At 49.9% G+C, this 19,856-nt stretch overlaps 1 protein-coding gene across 1 annotated transcript in view; it reads right to left on the minus strand.

Annotated features, from left to right (window-relative positions):
• BAZ1B (bromodomain adjacent to zinc finger domain 1B) overlaps positions 1-18,927 on the minus strand; it is a 35,541-nt gene extending 16,614 nt beyond the window's left edge. The window contains exons 1-10 of the mRNA XM_071574877.1: positions 18,709-18,927; positions 14,084-14,200; positions 11,596-11,740; positions 10,794-10,992; positions 9,494-9,615; positions 8,491-8,688; positions 5,995-7,684; positions 5,541-5,679; positions 4,978-5,108; positions 4,328-4,439 (exon numbers count right to left, since the gene is read on the minus strand). Of these exons, the coding sequence (XP_071430978.1) occupies positions 4,328-4,439; positions 4,978-5,108; positions 5,541-5,679; positions 5,995-7,684; positions 8,491-8,688; positions 9,494-9,615; positions 10,794-10,992; positions 11,596-11,740; positions 14,084-14,200; positions 18,709-18,821 (2,966 nt within the window). The 5' untranslated portion in view covers positions 18,822-18,927. The remainder of the gene's footprint in view (positions 1-4,327; positions 4,440-4,977; positions 5,109-5,540; positions 5,680-5,994; positions 7,685-8,490; positions 8,689-9,493; positions 9,616-10,793; positions 10,993-11,595; positions 11,741-14,083; positions 14,201-18,708) is intronic.
• Between the last annotated feature and the right edge of the window lie 929 nt (positions 18,928-19,856).

The raw sequence follows: 19,856 nt of genomic DNA on the forward strand, positions 1-19,856 counted from the left end.
CTAGATCTGTCCTGACCTTCTGGCAGCAAAGCCAGCAGACTGGTCAGCAAACAAAACAGACAGGACAAATGGCACAAGCAGCAAGTCAAAAGGAGCTGCCAGTATTCACTCAGGCTGAATATTCCTCCCTGCTCTCAGGCTGCAAGGGACAAAGGTATAAAACCTGGACTAGGGAATGAAGAAATCGAGAGGACAACATCTAGAGGAGTCCAGGACCAGTACCTGCTCTGGAGGGTTGGTGGAAACAGGGGAACTCCATCTGCAGAGTATAGGCTTGAGAATGGAGTCTGTCAGCAGCCACTCAGGGTTAACTCAAATTGTCTGCTGAGGGGACCCGCCATACCATGCTGAATTCCTAATAGATGAAGAACAAGGGGAGTTACACTGCAGAGATGCCACTGGTTCCACAATTCAACTGCTTTCTGACCAGGATGAGCAAGAAGTCTCCTGCATGCTAAAACAGCCTGCAAAGGCTGAGTCTGACCTGTGACTCCTGCAGGGAAGACCAGGATGTACACAACTCATGAGCTCTGTGGGGGTATGGACAAACATTTCTTCAGGGACCACGTGCCCAGAGGCTTTAAAGAGGGAGATTTTTTTAATAGGCATCAGCAAATGTGCCAGTGATGCACAAGGTTAGGAATGGGACTGGTCCATCTGTCTGGAGGAGACAGAAGTAACCAGGTGTTTATGATTCTGTACAGTGATTTGGCATCTGCACTTTTAGGACAGAATATTGGGCTCTCTTGTTTTTGGGGACAAAGTTCCACAAGACACTGAGTAACTCTTGGCAGAAGTATGAAATCTATTTCTCCCTTTATCACTGTCCTACCAACTCCCATCCTCGAGGAGAAAAGGGGCAGGACTGTGAAATACAATATTCAGAGTAAATTTGGTGTTTATTCCAAAGTCTCATTGCTCTAAAGCATAGAAGGGTAAAGCTAAAGATGCTCTATGTGCACTGTGGAGCTGCTCAATCCCACATCAGACACCACTAGGAAGAGACAGACAGAAGGACTTCAAGTAAAACACAAAGAAATGAAACTTCCTATGCACATGCCAACATCATGAGTTAGAGCTGGAAGAGTCCTTGTATCCAAACAGGGCATGTAAATACCCAGGGACTTCAGTGGGGTGTTCAAGGACAAAGTGCAAAAGGCAGCCAAGGAGGTGACTCTTCCATAACCATCTATGCTCAAGAGAGTCCTTGAGATGGCAAAGACCAACAGCAACAGCCCCAGAGAAAAATACAGGAATAGGAGTATGGATTTCCTCAGAGGGAAATCCTAGTTCCTGGCTATCCCCCTGAAACAACAGCTCTCAGGCTGTCACTTGGCTCTTTGTCAAAGCTTACCTGTGTGGTGGCAGCTGTCAGACAGGTACTTAGCAAACAGGCTCTCTGCAGTTCCAGAGCTTCAAGGAAAAGCCTTTCAGCTGAGGGAGGTTATTGTTTAGCTGCAGGCAGGCCTTTGGGTGCCCTGTCAGCCAGGGAAAGGCAGCCAGCACAGCAGAGGGGGAACTAGAAGGGGCTATGTGTCCTTTGAGAAGCTGCCCCCATGGCCCTGCTCAAGGCCCAGGCCTGGCTCACGTGCTCTCCTCCACCTCTCAGCTGCCCCTGCCTGGCTCAACAGTGCACACAGGCACTCTCAGAAAACACCAGCAGGTGACTGTCAGCACTCAGAGTCCTTCCCAGCAGGGACCAGAAAGGACAGAAATTCAAGACACTGTGGCACAATAATAAGGCCAAAAAAAAAATCCACCCAGCTCAGTGTCTGATATCTGAGTGGCCAAAAGGCAGAGCAGGTACCTGCCCCTCCAGACTGGAGCATCTGCTGGTTTGAGGACTTCCCTGTGTGCCTGGATAAGAACCTTTCTGATTCCCACTCCTGAGTGAACTCTCTCAGCAGTTTGTCCAGCTGGTGCTTTGAACAGGTACAATTCACAGTCCACAGCAGCTGGAAGCAGTGAGTTGTGCATCTCAGCTGTAGCAATTTCCTCTCTATTTCAGAACTGCCATTTGCTAGTTTAATTTCCTGATCCCTTTTTAATGTATCAAAAGAAATCCTTTCTTTAGGAGGTCTCCACATTCTCCTCTAGCATTACTCTCCATCTCCCTGCTGAACATAAAGATTTAGAGCATTTCTGCAACTTATTTCATATTTCTTAGCCAATTATTCACTGATGAGAAGATCTTCCCTCTTCTCCTAAGGCAAACCCTGTAACAACAGATCTGGTGAAGCAAGGCTGTTTCCCAAGGGAAATGAAAATTGTTCACCCCTTAGTCTGTACTTCAGTTCAGCATCCTTGTCATTTCTTTCACTTAGACTCAATCCAGGTTTTAAGAAGGCTTTCTTACTTTTAACAGCTTCCTTACCCTGATGTGAACCACACTGAGAATGTTTCACTATTCTTGCTGCTGTTTTGCTTCCAAGTTCCTCAAACCTTTTTCTCAAAGGTAAGAGGCAGCACTTGCTCTGATCATCCAGCATGGAAACTCTAAGGCAGATCTTTCAGAGTGTTTTAGGCTTCTGGCTGCCTTTAAGCTTTTAAAGAAGTTTCTTAATTCTTTCTGTTGCTCTCTTTTTCATAAAAAGGAGAACACTACCCACTATGTGGATAGCAGCTCGTGGTAACAGAATCTAATTCAGCACTGAGTGTGTCCAGGACCTGGTTCCAAGAGCTGCTCCTTCCAGGCTGGGAGGCTGGTTATTCCATGTGCCATTCCTGCCTTTGTTACCACTCTGATATCTCTCTGCACATCCTTGGGAGTTGCCAACCTGACTGTGCTTTTTCAAGTTCAGCCTGGAGTTGCCAGTTAGAGGAATTCTGTGTTAATTAACCCATCCAATTTGCCTCAGTGTCAGCAATATGCACTTTAAATGTAAAGTACTGTTTTCCTTACAGAATTGGTCCTTCTCCCAGAGCACCCCTTGCCATCTCTGCTCAATGAAGATCCAATGTTGGAGGCAGTCAGGAAGAGCAGAGGACTTCCCTGTGGATCACACTGTCCCCCACAACCCTCTGTGCAGCAGGAAAGCCCAACTGCCTGAATTCTGGCCACGTGACAAGATGTGCAAAGGCCTGGACTGAGAGCAGGGTGGGGATTGGTGATGGCAGGACGTGGCAGTGAAGGAAAGCACAGAACTCTGCTGCCATAACAGAGCAGGGCTAGAACAATACCAAGAGTCAGCACCCAATGCTGATTGCTCAGATGAATTAAGACACACACAAATTTCAGCCTCTTTGACAGTTCCCAGTGGGGGAGCAGGAACATGTTTGGTAAAGTGGTTCTGACTGGCAATTATTCTTTGGAGCTGAGTTCAACTTCTATTTATCAAAGATCAAGTAACCCCACTCAGTGTGTCAGCAGAGGAGAGCTCTGGGGAACAGACACTGCTAAGAGTGGAGCTGCAGGAACAGGTACTTTGCATTTTTTAGATAACCCTGAGAAGTAACTGTCACAGAGTCCTCCACAGGCAGTTAACAGGTAAAGCTGAGCCAGTGTTTTCTGGCATGGGGACACTGCTGAGCACTCCTTACCACACAGGACATTCAACACAGGAGATTTCCTTTAAGACCACTGGCAGGGCCAATTACTGGATCAAGTCACAATCAAACATGCTCAAAGGAGATCTGGATTTGCTTAGAAGACACTGCTTGGCATTGGGAAGCACAAGAGGGATAACAGGCTATCAACATGGAAGAATAATTTTACTAAGCTGTTACTATCAGTAGGGACAAAAATCAAGGCCAGGATATAGTGCTATAGAAGACCAAATGGACAGCACCAGTGTGTTAGGAAGCCTGTGAAGAAGATAGTGATGAGGAGCTGGGGGATGGCTCTGCATGTCTCACACAGTACAGGTACATGCAGGATATAGGCCTGTCTCCAAAGATGTCCAGGAACACTTAAACTTCTTGTGCTTAAGTGCCCCATGTGCCATAACTCAGGTCTGCTGAAATGAACCACAAACAAAACCCCTGACACAGTCAGGTCACTGCTCCCCTGCTCTTTTTAAAGTATCACTTACCAGTACTGGTAAGTACACAGCAACATATCAAAGCAGCATCTTACCAGCTTAATTTATAGTGCCTCAAGGCTGATTGATTAGGTTGAATAAAGGTTTTACTTGCTCTTAGAGTGGCTGCCCTGTTAGCAGGGCAGTAATAACATCAGCAACAGAGGCCTGGGGAGCTGCTGAACCAACCCAACTGCTCAGCACTGAAAGAGTAACAGCTTTGTGGCAGGGCCCAGCAAAAGAAATCTGCCTGGATTTCTTCAGCTCTGCACTTCTGAGTATTTTGAAGCTGCCAAAGTGTGTGTTACCATAGGTTCTGGCCCTGCTTGGGAGTGGTGGTCTCAGCAGGCAGGTCTGTGGTGGGCACGGAGCGGGGCAGTTTGTTCCCTCGGCTGTCGCTGCCTGAGCTCTTCCGCTTCTCTGCAAAAGAACAGCACAGGCTCAGGAGGATTTCTGAGGAGCATTCCTGCTACTCCAAATATATAACCCCCCAGTTTCACTTCTTAGCTGTACACTGACAAAGCACTTTGAGAACTGGAGGAGTTATAAGGAGCATGTGTTTGTATTTCTGAGCATCTCGGACAATGGCCTGACATGGATTTAAACCTTTGCTCATTTAAGCATTTGCTCACTGCTACATTACACCTGGATGAACGTTCTCACTGTAGGTTTGCCCTATTCCATTCCTCTACTCATGCCTGCTCTTCCCCTTGTCCAAGACAATCCCATCAGGTGAGGGCTCAGATCTAATTCCCTAAGCTCTCCCATGCAGAATTGCTGCAGATGGACTCAATGCCCATCTGCGATGTTCCAAAATCAAGAAACAACCAGGACTGAAACTCAGCTGGAGTCAGATTATGGCAGGCTCTTCTCTCCCAAGAACTATTTCCACACACAAGTGTTAAGTTTCCTTCCCCACACGTGGGTTTTTGCCTACAGAGATGCATGGTGACCATACCTCCAGGGCTGTAGCCCTTCTTCGAATCTTCTTTTTTCTGGTGGGGAAGGCTGAATCTGTAGTCTATACTGTCATGTACCCAGCCTTTCTCGATGAACAAGCCAGGAACCTCATCTGAAAACAGCCAATACCTGCAGGAAACATGGGTGTTAACAGGGACCTGCCTCCTCTTCTGGCTGCTCACACACACACTTACTCACAATGAGGGGAGGAGCCCCTGTGTGCTCCACTCACTAAAACAAGAATGCACATGCATCTATCATAGCACAGCTGAGAAACATGGAAAGTTTGGATTAGAATCCATTGTAAGAGCATTCCTGTGCAACAAACAGGGGAAAAAAAAGAAAAGATGACTGCAACAAGGTTCTGGAGCACTGATGCAGAGTGATCCTGACCTCCAGGAGAAGGCCGCAGGAAGCTGGGCATGGAACCAACCACTACACTCCATACACACAAACCCTTCTCTCTTCTCCACAATTCCACACACCCTCCCTATCCATCCCTTCTGACACAGCCCCTCAGCCAGGGCAGCACTGCCAGCTCAGGGTCCTTTCCTTTCCCACCTGTTATGGTTCCGGTCGGTGCCCACCGGGGTCCTGCGCATCACCAGCTTGGCCTTGGCAATTCCATCCTGGAAAGTTTTCTCAGCTGCAGCTTTATGTCTCCGGATTCTTTCTTCCTCTGCTTCCTTCTCCATCCTCACTGTTGGAATTAGCAACAGTGTTAGCTTTCCTATATTGTATCCAGACACCAATATTGTCTTTCATTTTGTTACACTATGGGGGTAAAAAAAAAAATTAATTTACTGAGGATTTCAGTTAATAGCCTTTTAGCACAACCATCCACTCTTTGTCTTACTTTCAACCCATCATTCTAGAAAAAAAAAATCAAGAATTAAGAAGTCAAGGCACAAGGAAGAACTGGGCTGAACTGGGCAAATCCTGTAAAACCAGACAATGTTTCTGAAAAAAGGCCATCAAGTTATTCCACAACACACTCTCTTGGTAATTTTCTTACCTCTCATCTGTATTTCCTGTTGTTCCCTCTCTTTCTTGGCTTGGATGGCAAGAAGGCGCCTGCTCTTCACAGCACTGACCATATCAGCTTCCATTTCCACACGGTGCTCCATCTTCATCATCTCTTTTTTCTTCTCATTTCTTCCCATCATATGCTCATCCTTCCCATTCTCCTTGTTCTTGGCTACCATTTCTTTTCTCTTCTGTTTCTCTGCTCTCTTCTTGTCGTTCTCCTCCTTGAGGACAGCCAGGCGCTCCTTCCACAGCTCGGCTGACGCCTGTTGCTTGGCCTCCACGTGGTCCTGCACCGAGTAGGTCATCAGGATCCGGTGGCACAGCGCTCCAAGGATCCGCAACTTCTCCTCAGGAGTCAACTCAAAGAACTCCGACGTCTCCAGTTTCTCCAAAAACTCATCCTGTACTTCATTATCATCAAAAGCTGCCGAATCCTTGCTCTCGTCTACGTTATCCGAGACCTCACTCTCCTCTTGCACATCTGACTTGCGCAGGCACAGGCGAACCAGCTCGGAAGCAGAGTGGAGAGTGAGTGGGATCTCAGAGAGCTTCATTCCCAGCTCAGCATAATCCTCTGCAATTTCATCCTGCAGCAGGGTCTGCAAGAGAATGACCAGTACTCGGTTCAAGTACAGGAAGCCTCCCTTTTCTGCACAAAGCGCTTCCATGAGGGACACAGCCGTGATGGGGTACTGAGCATCCGGCATCAATAACCCTGAGTAACAGCTCAGGAACTCCACCACCATGGCTACATCCCCAAAGAGCGTGTTAGGAAGTCCTTCTGGAGTATCAACCAGTTTGAAAGTAGGCAATGCCTTGCCTTTCAGATCTTGGTCCTCAAATCTCTTCTGTTTTTCCAGTTTTTCCTTCATCTCCTTCTCCTTTCGCTCCTTTGCCCTCTCCTTCAGTTTCTCTTTCAGCTTCTCCCTCTTCTTCTTCATGTACTCCTTGCGCTGCTCCTCAGTCATGGTGGCCCATCTCTTCCTGTGCTCCAGGAGCTCGTAGCGTTTCTGCACCAAGCCCCGCAGGTCCTCGGGGAGACGGGCACGGTCCTCGCTGGAGAGCAGCCGAGCCGTTTTGGAGATGATGCAGGAGAGAGCACTTTTTTTGTCTTCCCGGTCTTTGTTCTCTTTGTAATAGGCAATGAGATGGAGAGCTGCAGGAGGCAGGTGCTTCTGGGGTTTCCTGGAAGATCCAGGGGTACCTCCAGAATTCCTGGGAGTCCTGGACACCTTAGTGGTACCTTTAGCCATGTCAAGCAGTGTCATTTGTTTCATTTTCATCTTGGGGGTCTTCAAGCCTTTCCTGGGAGACTTGGCTTTCCCTGACGACTTCTGCCCATTTAGAACCCTTTTGCCTCTTTGCTTTTTGTCCAAGGATTTGTTGTTGCCCTTTCCCAATCGACTCCTCTTTGGAATGTGAAAATTAGAGCCAAGTTTAGCAGGGGATACGATTTTCATCACCTCTTCCAGCTCCTCTTTAGGACTTTTTGAATTCTTGGAGTTTTTCACCTTCAGTGGAGAGCCAATTATAGATTTCTCCAAATGCACGTGGCACCACAGGGTTGGGCTCAGTGGCTGCCCCAGGGATGATCCATCTGTTTTGGATTTCTTAGAAAGCTTCCTGTCAGGTGATCGAGAGCTTTTCCTCTTAGTTGAGGGGTTGAGAGTCATATACTAAAATTAAACAACAGAATAATTTCATATTAATATCAAAAGGTAAATAAAGATTATCTAGATCTTTCTGTCTGGTTTTTTGCCCCTATTTTTAATGTATTTTCCAATGTAATTGCTCAGTGCATTAAGGGTAACAGGCTTCAGCAATTACAGAATCACAGAGCCACAGAATGGCCTGAGTTGGAAAGGACCTTAATGCTCATCTTGTTCCACTCCCTGCCACGGGCAGGGACACCTTCCCAGCCCAGGTTGCTCCAAGTGCCATCCAACCTGGCGCCGGACACTTCCAGGGATGGGGCAGCCTCAGCTTCTCTGCCCAACCTGTGCCAGGGCCTCACCATCCTTGCACTACAGATTTTTTTTCTCAAAATCCAATCGAAACCTACTCTTTGTGAATTTGAAGCCATTCCCTCTTGTCCTGAGCAAATACTTCTCTTCTAGTTTTAGAACAACACTTGACAGAGTCCACGAAGAAGTGAGTTTGCTAAATGAACAAAACAGTGCTTTCTACACTCAAAGATGGATTCAAGCTGTGTCACATCTCAGGGTCAGCCTTCAAAAGAGTGGGGTTTCTTGCACTGTTTCTCTCTGGAAGCATTTAAAGGACATGCACACGTGGCACTTGGGGACATGGTTTAATGGTGACTTTGGCAGTGCAGGAGGAATGGTTTGACTCAATGATCTTAGGAGGCTTTTCCAATCCTAATGATTCTGGGATTGTAAAACCCATCCAGCACAGCCTCCTGCCAAGACAAAGGGTGTGGAACGGGCATGAAACAAATGGAGGCACTTTTAGGAATCCTTACCTTATGTGGGTCAAGCAAGAAGTCACTAAATTTACTGGGCAGAGAGTATTTCTTCACCAGCTCATCCTCCACGACCCACGGGGCGTTCTCGCAGGTGCCAGCGCGGAGCGCGTTGTGCCGGATGAAGTACCTCAGGATCTCCTTGTTGGGAGGACGCTCTGTACGGACCAAGCTGTCTGCTGGAACGTTGCTGATGATCTTGGAGATAAACACAGGTTGTTAATGATTAGCTTCTAATCACATTATAAACACAGATCATACAGCTCAATGGAGCCAGGACCATTGCACTGCTTCGTGTCCATGAACTCTTTGCTCGTTCAAAGCTCTCTTGGAAAGACTCAAATCAAACAGAACCTGCAGAACTCAGATGCACAGATTGGCAGGAGAATCAGTCAGCCAGAACAGCAAGAAACATGAGCTTATGCTGCAGATTTCTTACCAAAGCCCTGCTTTCTCTCTGACCTTCCTCAGCTTGTGCCTGCTACTGACTTAAAAGCTTTTACATATTTCTGTTTACTTTGTTCTGATTTTTTTCCTGAGACCAGAAGGACACCTCTCCACATGGTGCTCATTAAACTGACATCAGCACTGCCTCTCTTGTCAAATTAGCAGAGAGCTGACAAAAAGCACAGAGAGGTGCTGCAGCTACCCAGAGCTTCCCAAAGCACTGCTACCTCTGACTTGGAGCAGCTCAGAACAAGAGCAGCAACTGCCACTCAGGATTTAACTGGTTCCATCAACTGCCTGACCAGAGAGGAACCACTTAACAGCACCCACACTCTACAGCCCTGTGACTCAGTGTGTGGTGCCAGGTTGTTTCCATGCACAAAACCCAGTTATAGATAAAATCAGCCAAGCTGGTCTGCCTTACAGGCAACTATCCTGCTTCCAGTGCCATGGCTCCAGTAGAAAGTGCTGCATTGTGCTGTATAATCACTGATAAGGATTAAATAATTTGCATATTCATGTTACATAACAGAAAGTACTCACGAAGACAACTCACCTTATCTTCATTTTTCAGTTTCACATCGTATTTGTGTGGCAGGAATTTAGGTGGAACCCACTTCCTCTCCTCCTTCTTCAAAGAAGTGGGAAGCTTCCGAGGGGACCTACGGGCTCGATCATCTGATAAAGCAAAGGGAGACAGAGTTAACATCAGAGCTAAACCCCAAAAGATTGAAGAATCCAGACCACCACTGGTCCAGGCACCCTACCCCTCACTATCTGTATGTACAGTGTTTGGTTAAACTAGAGCATCAGGAAGATATTCCAAAGGAGGTTTTAGAATATCCTAAAGAACTCTCAGAATGGAGGCCCTAAAGAATCATCTGTGTTTAAACCCATCTCTCTGCAGACAGCTTAGCAACCACCTATGCAAAGAGAGAAAATGTCTATAAAATTCACAAAGGGGAGACACCTTCCACTAGCCCAGGTTGCTCCAACCCCATCCAGCCTGGCCTTGGACACTTCCAGGGATGGAGCAGCCACAGCTTCTCTGGGCAACCAGTTCACAGTCAGTATATTTCCGTGTCACAAAACAGAGCACTGAAGCTTCAGCAGCAGTTCACCATCCATTTTCAGGACAATCTGGCCTTCCCTCTCACTTCTGCAGATTTTCCAGAGTTCTCTCCCTAAAAGACTGAAACTCTCTTTGGCCCTTTTCTCCTCCAAGAAAACCAGCCAGTTTGACACAAGAATTGGAAGAACAGCCAAGGTTCACTCTGCCCCCTCGTGTGAACAGGCAGGCACAGCTCTCAGATCACAGTTACAGAGCCTGGTACTGCTCCCAAACACTCACTCTGGTGTAGTGACCTCAACTCACATCACCAGGGGTCAAGTTTGATCATGATTAGAGAGGAAAAAGTCCAGGTTAGTGTGGCTGGGAAACCCCAGACTCCATATCCTGCCTCACTGGGTGTAGTCCAGCACTGGAACCCACCAACTGACAGCACTTTCCTGCTTCTGCAGTCTGCTGTGTAACCAGAACATAATTATTTTAACACACTCAATAATTTCATTCAATAATTTTAATAATATGATAATTCAATAATTACTATGAACCTGTGTTCTATGAAAACTCAGAATGTAAAAGCACCAGCAACAAATTAAACCTTAGAAGGACAGCACCTTTACTGCTTTAAAATAGGCAAGAACAGCTGAAAGCCAACTAATACCCCCCAAAATTCACCCCTAACAAGGCCAATTTCAGGATTTAATCACTCAGCACTATTTAAACACTCACAGCACAGGCCTGAGATGTGCAGACACTCCAATACCCACTGCCATGCTGCCTCACTACTCACTCATGCTTTCCCTCCTGCTGTCATCCTCCTTCAGGATTGCTTCCTTCTGGTTGTCCTGGGCTGCCTGGCTGGAATTCTCCTTGTCACTGGATGGGGAATCACAGGCTCCATCAGATTTCTTTTCTGAGGCCTCTTCATCAACTTTCTCCAGGGGATGTATCTTCACAACTTTCACAGGCAACATTTTCTCCTTTCCAACCTGCATGGAAAAAATACTGGTGAGAACTGGACCTGAGTGAGACATGTGAGCTGATGGGCTCCAGCACTAAGTGGAAAAAAATAAATCTGTTTTGGAAGGAATTTTCTAATCATTAGAGCCTTTCTTGAGATTTTTAAGCTGTTGACTTCAAGCCACATTCATTTAAAGACTACTGTTCCTTCTGGGAATGTATCAGGTGAAAGTATTATGGCAGATGATAATTTTTTACTTCTTTTAAGTTATTTATTTATACCTCAGTATATACACAGACCATCACACATTTAAGCAGTATCACAGTTACATCTGTGCACAAACACAGTATTTTACTCCTGCCACTATCCCAAGATCTTGGAATGGTTTGGGTTGGAGGCACCTTAAAGATCATCCAGTTTCCACTAGAAATATGGGATATTCACATGCTCCTGTTTAAGGAACCATTTTCCATCCAAAAGCAGGTGCTGTCACTGGAATTCCATAGGAAAGTCACTCTCCCCATCCTTCTGATAGTGTGAGTGGCCAACATGCTCTTCCCACCTCCTGCCTTCAGCTCCCTGCAATTAGCCCTGTCAGAGGAATGGGACAGAAGGGCCAACAGCTCCTTACCTCAAAGTCACACTCCTCTCCCACTGCGAATTTGGTCATGATCTCCAGCCAAGCTGCATCCACCAGTTTTTCCAAAGACACTGTGTTGTGGTGGACAATTTCCAGGACCTGCTTCTCATACCAGATGGGGAACTCCTCCTTCAAGCTGAGCAAGCACACGGGAAGTTTACATTATTCAGGTAATAAAAGCCCAAATGCAACCGTGGCCACCCATTTCCCAATTCCAGGAATGTCAACAGCCAGGGCAATGTTGGAGGCAGATGCTCCATTGGCATGCAAACACCCAAGGGCTTTTTGCTGCCCTCCTTCCCTCCCTCCAGGTGTTAGCTGGCATGACAACCCAAATTGTCCAGGTTCTTCCCTGAGGGAATGCCATAAACACTCAGGAAGAGCAGCAGGGAGCAGGAACCCTTTCATGGTGGTTATTACTGCCCCTCTATTAGACACTAAATATGTAACAAGACCATGTAATTATACTGGGACTTGTTACTTTAAAATGTTTGCTTCCAATACCATGCTGCTGATGAAGATTTAGAATTTTTCTCTGCCAACACACTAAAAAGGTTTAGATCATCAAATTATCTTTCCAGAGAAAAATATCTTGTGTGTTTGACCATGTCATGATCTTTCAACTTGTTCATTCAAAGACTGTGACAAATTTACTTCACCAATTTCCTTTCTGAAAGGCAAGGTCAGTTGGCTGGCAGGGGCACTAAGAAATATGTTGCATAAAAGCCTTGTGGCTAAAAAGTAAAGCCTGTTTCAAGTTACTGTAAGCAGGAACAAAATACTCCATTTTTCCAAAACACTTTCAGCTTCCCAGACTCAGGGATCCATGGCTGAGAACCCTCAGCTGTATTTGCAGTGCTACAACTGCCATGAACAAATTTATCCCCTGAGCAAACTGCCTAAATGGTCTTTTTTATCCAGTCTCATGTCAGGTATTAAAGCTGCCACACTGCCTGGGAAGCTTTTCATCCCATTTCAAAGAGACAAGACCAAAACCTCATTTCAGAGTCCTTTTTTCCCCCCAAATTAGAGAAACTAGAGCTGACTTTGTTACCAAGAAATCTTCCAGTTATATTTCAGACATTTCTTAATGTTTTCAGAAGTGGCCAACCAATCAGTTCAACATGGATAACCAAAAGGAAGCAGCACTAGACCAGTGGGTTTGACTCAGGATTATAAATTTATGGAGCTGCTCTGCACCCTCCTCTCAAACAAAAGCATCAGGAAGCAAAGCCTGAAGGCAGGAATGTGTCAACCTTCACAGAAATTAGGACTATTAGCAAATAGTTTTCTTATTTGTTGACTTTAAAGCTGTGATTAACCACAAATGATGGCGAATTTCTCCTCAGGCAAAGGCTGTGAACTCTTTGCCAATGAATCACAATCGTGAAGAGAAGCAGCAGAAAATTTTGCCCCTTAGGTGGTAATGGTGACACTCTCCCCAGTCTAAAAAAATCCCAGCAGTCCAGGCCATCAGTTCACAGAATGGAGAAACACATCACTGGTTAGGCAGAATTCCTACAGTTTGGTTATCACATAGGAAGTTGTCTGTGTTGGTTCATCCAAGGATCCCTGTGGGCTGGAGGGGGAGCTCAGAGAACACTGGGGGTCTGCACAGAGCAAGGGCTCTTACTGCTTGCCCTTTGTTCTTTGCTGTTTCAAGCAGTCCAGATTTCCCAAAAATCTCACTGCAACTTTTTTTTTTTAATTTATACAACTCCAGGGCTGATCCAGAAAAAATAATTACAGGTGTGGACCTGATTGATGTGAAACAGACTCTTTTTATTGTACTTTTACTTTGCATCCTTCAAGATTTAGTTTCCTTCCCCCTGAAATATTCCTATTATATAAGGTCAGGGTTCTCACACAAGGCTCAGGGTTCTCACACAAGGCTCAGGGTTCTCACACAAGGCTCAGGGTTCTCACACAAGGCTCAGGGTTCTCACACAAGGGTCAGGGTTCTCACACAAGGGTCAGGGTTCTCACACAAGGGTCAGGGTTCTCACACAAGGGTCAGGGTTCTCACACAAGGGTCAGGGTTCTCACACAAGGGTCAGGGTTCTCACACAAGGGTCAGGGTTCTCACACAAGGGTCAGGGTTCTCACACAAGGGTCAGGGTTCTCACACAAGGGTCAGGGTTCTCACACAAGGGTCAGGGTTCTCACACAAGGGTCAGGGTTCTCACACAAGGGTCAGGGTTCTCACACAAGGGTCAGGGTTCTCACACAAGGGCCTTTAAAACATGCCAAGTGCCATATGCTGAATTATTTTGGTTCAAGTAATACCAAGACACAGCACAAAGTAAGTAAATTACTCAACTGCATTAGTGATGGCATCAAATTTGGACTTAAATTTGCTTTCAGTTCCGGAATCCCCGGATTCTTCTCACGAACCAGCAGTCACAGAGCATTCCCAAGCCCACTCTTCTGCCCCAAAACCTGAGCACAGACACAAACCCACGTCCCCACTGGTACTTACAGCTCAGCAACCTCCTGCTCCTCCTCCCAGGCCTCCTTGTGTGTCAGTTGGCTGCTGCCCGTGCTCTTGCACGTCCAGATCCGCTCGCTGTACCTCTCTAGACGCGCCTCGTACTCTCTGTACGAGGGGCAGCTCAGGAAAACAGGATTTATGCAGTGGAGAGCAGAGTCACAGCAGCACAAACAGACAAACTCAGTGAAAGCCCTGCTGCTGGAGAGCCTTGGCACAGCCTGGCCCCGTGCCTACCATGAGGATGCTGTGGTATGTCTGGTGTGCTGGTGCTTTGTGCAATCCTGCTCAGCCCTGGCACGCTGGAGGTGCCACTGAGAGCTCAGCTGGAGCACACGTGGCTCAACACTTTGGGGTATTGCTAACTTACTTTTCAGCTTTATTCCTTGGAAAACAGCACAAACAGTATCACAGGCACACACAGGAGCCACAGCAGGGACTGCTAATGCCTGACAGTAACTGCTGTGGCACTGCCAGTGCCTTAGGGTGGCATCACCAACACCAGATGCAAATTGGAATCTACCCAGCACTCCCAATCTTTTGCGGAAAAAACAGCCCAAAAGCTTTGAAGCTGAAATCCCCAGAAAGGCCATTTTTCCTTTAGTTCCCAAAAAGAGCAACTTCCTGTGTTTGCACAACATGAGGATCTCTCTCACCATCTGCTTCATGGAATCATGGAATGGTTTGGGCTGGAAGGGACCTTTAAAATCATCTAATTCCAGCCCTCCTGCCATGGGTTGGAACCTGCTGGTAGGCCAGGTTGCTCAGAGCCCTGTCCAACCTGCCCTTCAAAACCTCCAGGGATGGGGCAGCCACAGCTTCTCTGCCCAACCTGTGCCAGGGCCTCACCACCCTCACAGTAAAGAATTTCTGCCTAATCCCCAACTTAAACCTACTATTTTCTAGTTTGAATCCAACCCCCCTTGTCCTGTCACTCCATACAAAGTGCCTCCATCTCTGGTGTTGGCTCCTCTCAGGTACTGACCCTGCTGTGTCACAGCTCAAGGTTATTCTGGGCTCAGGATTAGTGGGTGCCCAGGTGAGTCACTGGCATTAGGAATGCCCAGCATTAGCCACTCTGCTGGGAGCTCTGCCTGCTCCACCTGAGCAGTAATTAACACTCAGGGTAAACAGAGAGAACCTTCTTCATCCTTATCATGGACAGAAGATGCCCAGGCATAATCATCAGCCCCATGCTCAAGTTACCATATGCTCACCCATGGGAAGTTGATGGAGAAATCCCAGGAGAGGCAAGAAAAGCTCCTCTTGCCCCCCCTGCACATGCTCTCCAGGGGCAAAGCCAGCAGGGAGCACAAGGCACACTGGGAACAGCCACAGCTTCTCCCAGTGCTGCCCCAGCATCAATTCCCAAAGTCTTGTGGGAACAGGCAGATTGCTCCACACTCCTGCTCAGGCAGAGCCACAGCAAAGCACTCGGTGTATCCCACAGACATGTTGTCTGTCAAGAGCATTTTAGTGCAAGCAACCCATTTTTTTTTCTTTTTTAAGATTAGGCAGCCAAGTTAGAACTCCAACAAAGCCAATTTTCTTGGCTGTTTCCTCACAGCCCCAAGGTAAAGGACAAGGTACAGCAGCTGCACTGTGGGTTTTGATGTACAGGAAACAAAACTGGTGATACACAAGAATATTAGCCAGGAAGAGAGCCAGTGTCACAGTGCTCCCTCCTCCTGGAGCAGCTTGTAAAATCAAGGAGAAATTCAGTGCTTCCCCAGCCTGCCCTGCTTGTGGAGTCTCCTGCTCTTCTGCAGATGAACAGCAATCTGAGCAGTCATCACCCCACCAAGATCTGAGCCCTCTGGCCAAATCTTACCCCTTCAGGCAGTTCCAGACAGTGCTGAGGTCACCTCTGAGCCTCCTCTTCTCCAGGCTAAACACCCCCAGCTCCCTCAGCCTCTCCCCACAGCACTTGTGCTCCAGTCACTTCTCCAGCCTCGTTGCTCTTCTCAGTTGGGTTGGAAGAGACCTCTGAGATCATCAAGTCCATCCCTTGATCCAACCCCACTGTGATCACCAGCCCAGGGCACTCTGTGCCCTGGGCTGGTGATCACAGTAGGGTTGGATCAAGACATGTTGGATTCTCTGTCCCTGGAGGTGTTTAAGAGGACACTCAGTGCCACATCCAGTCCCTTCTCCAGCCCCTCAATCTCTTTCCTCAACTGAGGGGCCCAGAACTGAACACAACACTCAAGGTGTGGCCTCACCAACCAGAGTCCAGGGGAAGGGTCACTGCCCTGGGCCTGCTGGCCACACTATTCCTGATCCAGGCCAGGATCCCACGTGCCCACAGCAGAGCTGACCTGCTCAGCAGGGCACACACTGGGTATTGGGGAGATGGCAAATGCTCAGCACCAGCTGCAAAGGTGACAGGACCATGACACGTGCAAAGCATTCTCCTGACACCTCAGGTATCTCAGAGCAGATCCCACTGAGCTCCTGCAAGGACAAGTCTCTCTCTGGCTGACCAGAGATCCTCCCCCTCCATCCCCACACCCACACCATTAGCAGGGTTCACTCCCAGGCACACACCAGAAGCCTGAGGCTTTGCCAGGATGCAAAGGGCTCGACACAGCAGGGCCTCTCTTAAAAGGTTTGCACGGGATTTGGCAGTCAAAGGGAGCCACATAAAGCTACCAAGGAAAACCAGACCCAAATAAACACCTGAGCTCTGCTGAGCAGCTTATCCCCCTCCCACTGCTGCCAGACACTTCCAGAACATCTTCCCACGGGGCAGATGCCTCTTCTCATGCCCTGCACCCCAATCTCTGCTTTTTGTGTTACCCAATCTACAGCTGCAAATCCTTAAACACACAAAAAAAGCCTTAAGAACGAACTTCAAATGTCTTTCAAACACCTCACTGGTAGCTGTGCAGTACAAGAACCTGCACAGCCTTTAGGGGAAGAGCTGACCAATAGCCTTCCAGGTGGAAAAAGTCCAGGAGAGACTATTCTGGCAGGCCTTGGCATAAACGACACCAGGTGAAGACTCAGGTACCTCCTGGCATGGCCTCAGTAGGCCCTTCCCACCCTCCTGAGCCATTCCTCCTCTGCACTATCCAGGATAAACAGAAGTGACCAAAAAAACCCTCCAAGCCTTCCTTAGGCAACATCTCCCTCCAACTTACTGGCTCATTTGCAATTTTCTGTTCCACTTTTGGCCCAGCATACATTATACACAGTCAACAAGGCAAGACAGAAACCCAACATTGCTTGGTTTCTCTTTTTAGCTTCATGACGTCTGCCTGACAAGATGAACTTTCTAGAACGTGCTATGCTGCCTCCCACAGCACCCCACGAAGTACCTTCTCCAAGAGAAGAGCATCTCTCTAGGACCTCAGAGCCTGCATGGGTTTCCTCTTTCCCTCTGATCCTGCAGCTAACACCCTCCCCTCTCAGGATGAGAAACCATCCCTTTTTTCCTTAATTTTAATACCACCCAAGTGTCTGCAGAAACTTGTCCTCCACCTACCCACAGATCCACAAGAGCCACCCAACAGATTGGTGTTCTCAGAGGGTGTCCCAGAACTCCCCTGTGCTGTTCCTACAAAGCAGATGAACCTTAAAGCCACATATTTTGCTTAAGTGGCAATTAGGCTTAAACTCTTGCCTTTCTGATCACTTCTCACTCCTCAAAGGGCAAGAGAAAGAACTGCCTGCTCAGGTGCATGACTGAGCTACTTTCAGTTTGCACACACCACAAGAGCAGGTTGTTGTCACGGACTGATTGCTTTAATTCGAAATACAAGTTGAAAAGCAAGTCTCCAACACTCCACTCAACCTCATTTTATTGGGCTAAATGCACTTAGCAACGCCTATCTGCACTCTGGGCTGCGCTTTCCTCTTCAAAAGCCACCTAATCCTTCCTAGAGGCTTTCCCTGCCTGTTCTGCTCACTGCAGAAACAAGACACTCTCCAACACAGGAGAAGTTCTGGAGCCCTTTCGTCTTCCACACTGCATGATCTCCAAACTACGTTTCTATATTCAGGCATTCCCCTCTCGCTTTGGCGCTCAGCTCCTCGGATCCTGATTGTTTTAGCGCAAACAGCAAGGCAGGTTCCTGGAGCGCGGTGTGCGGGGCGCGGACAGCTCCGTGACAGTCCCCGCCTGACCGCGGCCGCTTCTCGGGGGCTGTCACACGCAGGGACCAAGATAATAAATAAATAAGCAAATAAATAAACACGCGCTTTTCATGCAAAGGCAGCCCGGGAGAAAAACTCTCGCCTGGGCTGAGCACAGAGAGAGCTCCCGCCGCTGTTTAATTCTCTACAAACTGAAGCCCGTGGAAGCCCCCGGTGCCAGCGGCCCCCTCGCCCACGGGCCCGCCGATACCCACGCCCCCTCCAGGAGTGCGAGAGCCGCTCTCCCAGCCCGCTCCGACGGGCCCCAGCCCCATTAGCTCCGCTCCCGAAGTGCCCCAGCCCGGCCCAGCTGCCGGCCCGCTTCGCCCGCCGGGAACCGGCCCGGGGCTCCTCCGGGAACAGCGACCCCGCCGCTCTCCTCCCCGAGCCCGCCCGGCCCCGTCGCCTCTTTGTTCGGCCCCGGGACCCGCCCCGGCCCCCCCAGCCCTCCCCGGCGCGCCCCCGGTGCGGGCGGATACTCGCGGGTGCGGAAGGCCTCCTGCGTGTGCGGGATGACGAACCGCTCGCCGGGCTCCCCCGGCGGCAGCGGCTTGGCCAGCGGGAAGGGCTTGCGGCCGAGCAGCGGCGCCATGGCGGGGGCCCGGCGGGGGCCCCGGGCGGGACGGTTGAAAAATGGCGGGAGATTCCGCTCCCCCTCACGGCGGGCGGCGGGACCGGCCCCGCGCGCGCGCGCCCCGGGCCCTGCCGCCCCGCCCCGCCAAGCCCGCCCCCCGAGCCGCTGCGCCGCGCGCCCATTGGCTGGCCGCCTCCCGCTCCGGCTGCGGATTGGTCGAGCGGCCCGTCAGTCCGGCCGCCTGGCCCCGCCTCCGCCGGCGCGGCGCGGGTGAGAGGTCGCGTTATGTAAAGCGGCGGCGCCGCGCGCGCCTCCATTTTGGGCCCGCCCTCCGTTATCCGCCCGCCCCCTCCGCCGCGCGGCGACCAATCAGAGCGCGCTCCGGGACTCCCTCCGCGGCGTGGCGGCCAATCAAAGCGCGCTCTGGGACTTCCCCGCCGCGCAGTGACCAATCGGAGCGCGCTCCGGCTGCCCCGCCCACTCCCCCTCGCGCCCATCCGGGTACCGCGGCGGCGCCGCGCGCTGGGCTTTGTCCTCCGCGGTGGGCGCGGGGCATTGTGGGACCGGCGGGGCCTGTGCGGGGCCGTTCCCGCCCCCTCAGGGAGGCCCGGGCCGGGGCGGCCCCTCCGTGTCCCCTCCGTGCCCCCTCCGTGTCCCGTCCGTGCCCCCTCCGTGTCCGCTCCGTGCCCCCTCCGTGTCCCGTCCGTGCCCCCTCCGTGTCCGCTCCGTGTCCGCTCCGTGTCCCCTCCGTGTCCCGTCCGTGTCCCGTCCGTGTCCCCTCCGTGTCCCGTCCGTGTCCCGTCCGTGCCCCCTCCGTGTCCCCTCCGTGTCCCCTCCGTGTCCCCCTCCGTGTCCCCCTCCGTGTCCCCTCCGTGCCCCCTCCGTGCCCCCCTCCGTGCCCCTCTCCGTGTCCCTTCCGTGTCCCTTCCGTGCCCCTCTCCGTGCCCCTCTCCGTGCCCCTCTCCGTGCCCCTCTCCGTGCCCCTCTCCGTGCCCCCTCCGTGTCCCCCTCCGTGTCCCCCTCCGTGTCCCGTCCGTGCCCCCTCCGTGTCCC

This window comes from Pithys albifrons, chromosome 21 (assembly GCF_047495875.1).
Source record: "Pithys albifrons albifrons isolate INPA30051 chromosome 21, PitAlb_v1, whole genome shotgun sequence".
Lineage (NCBI taxonomy): Eukaryota > Metazoa > Chordata > Aves > Passeriformes > Thamnophilidae > Pithys > Pithys albifrons.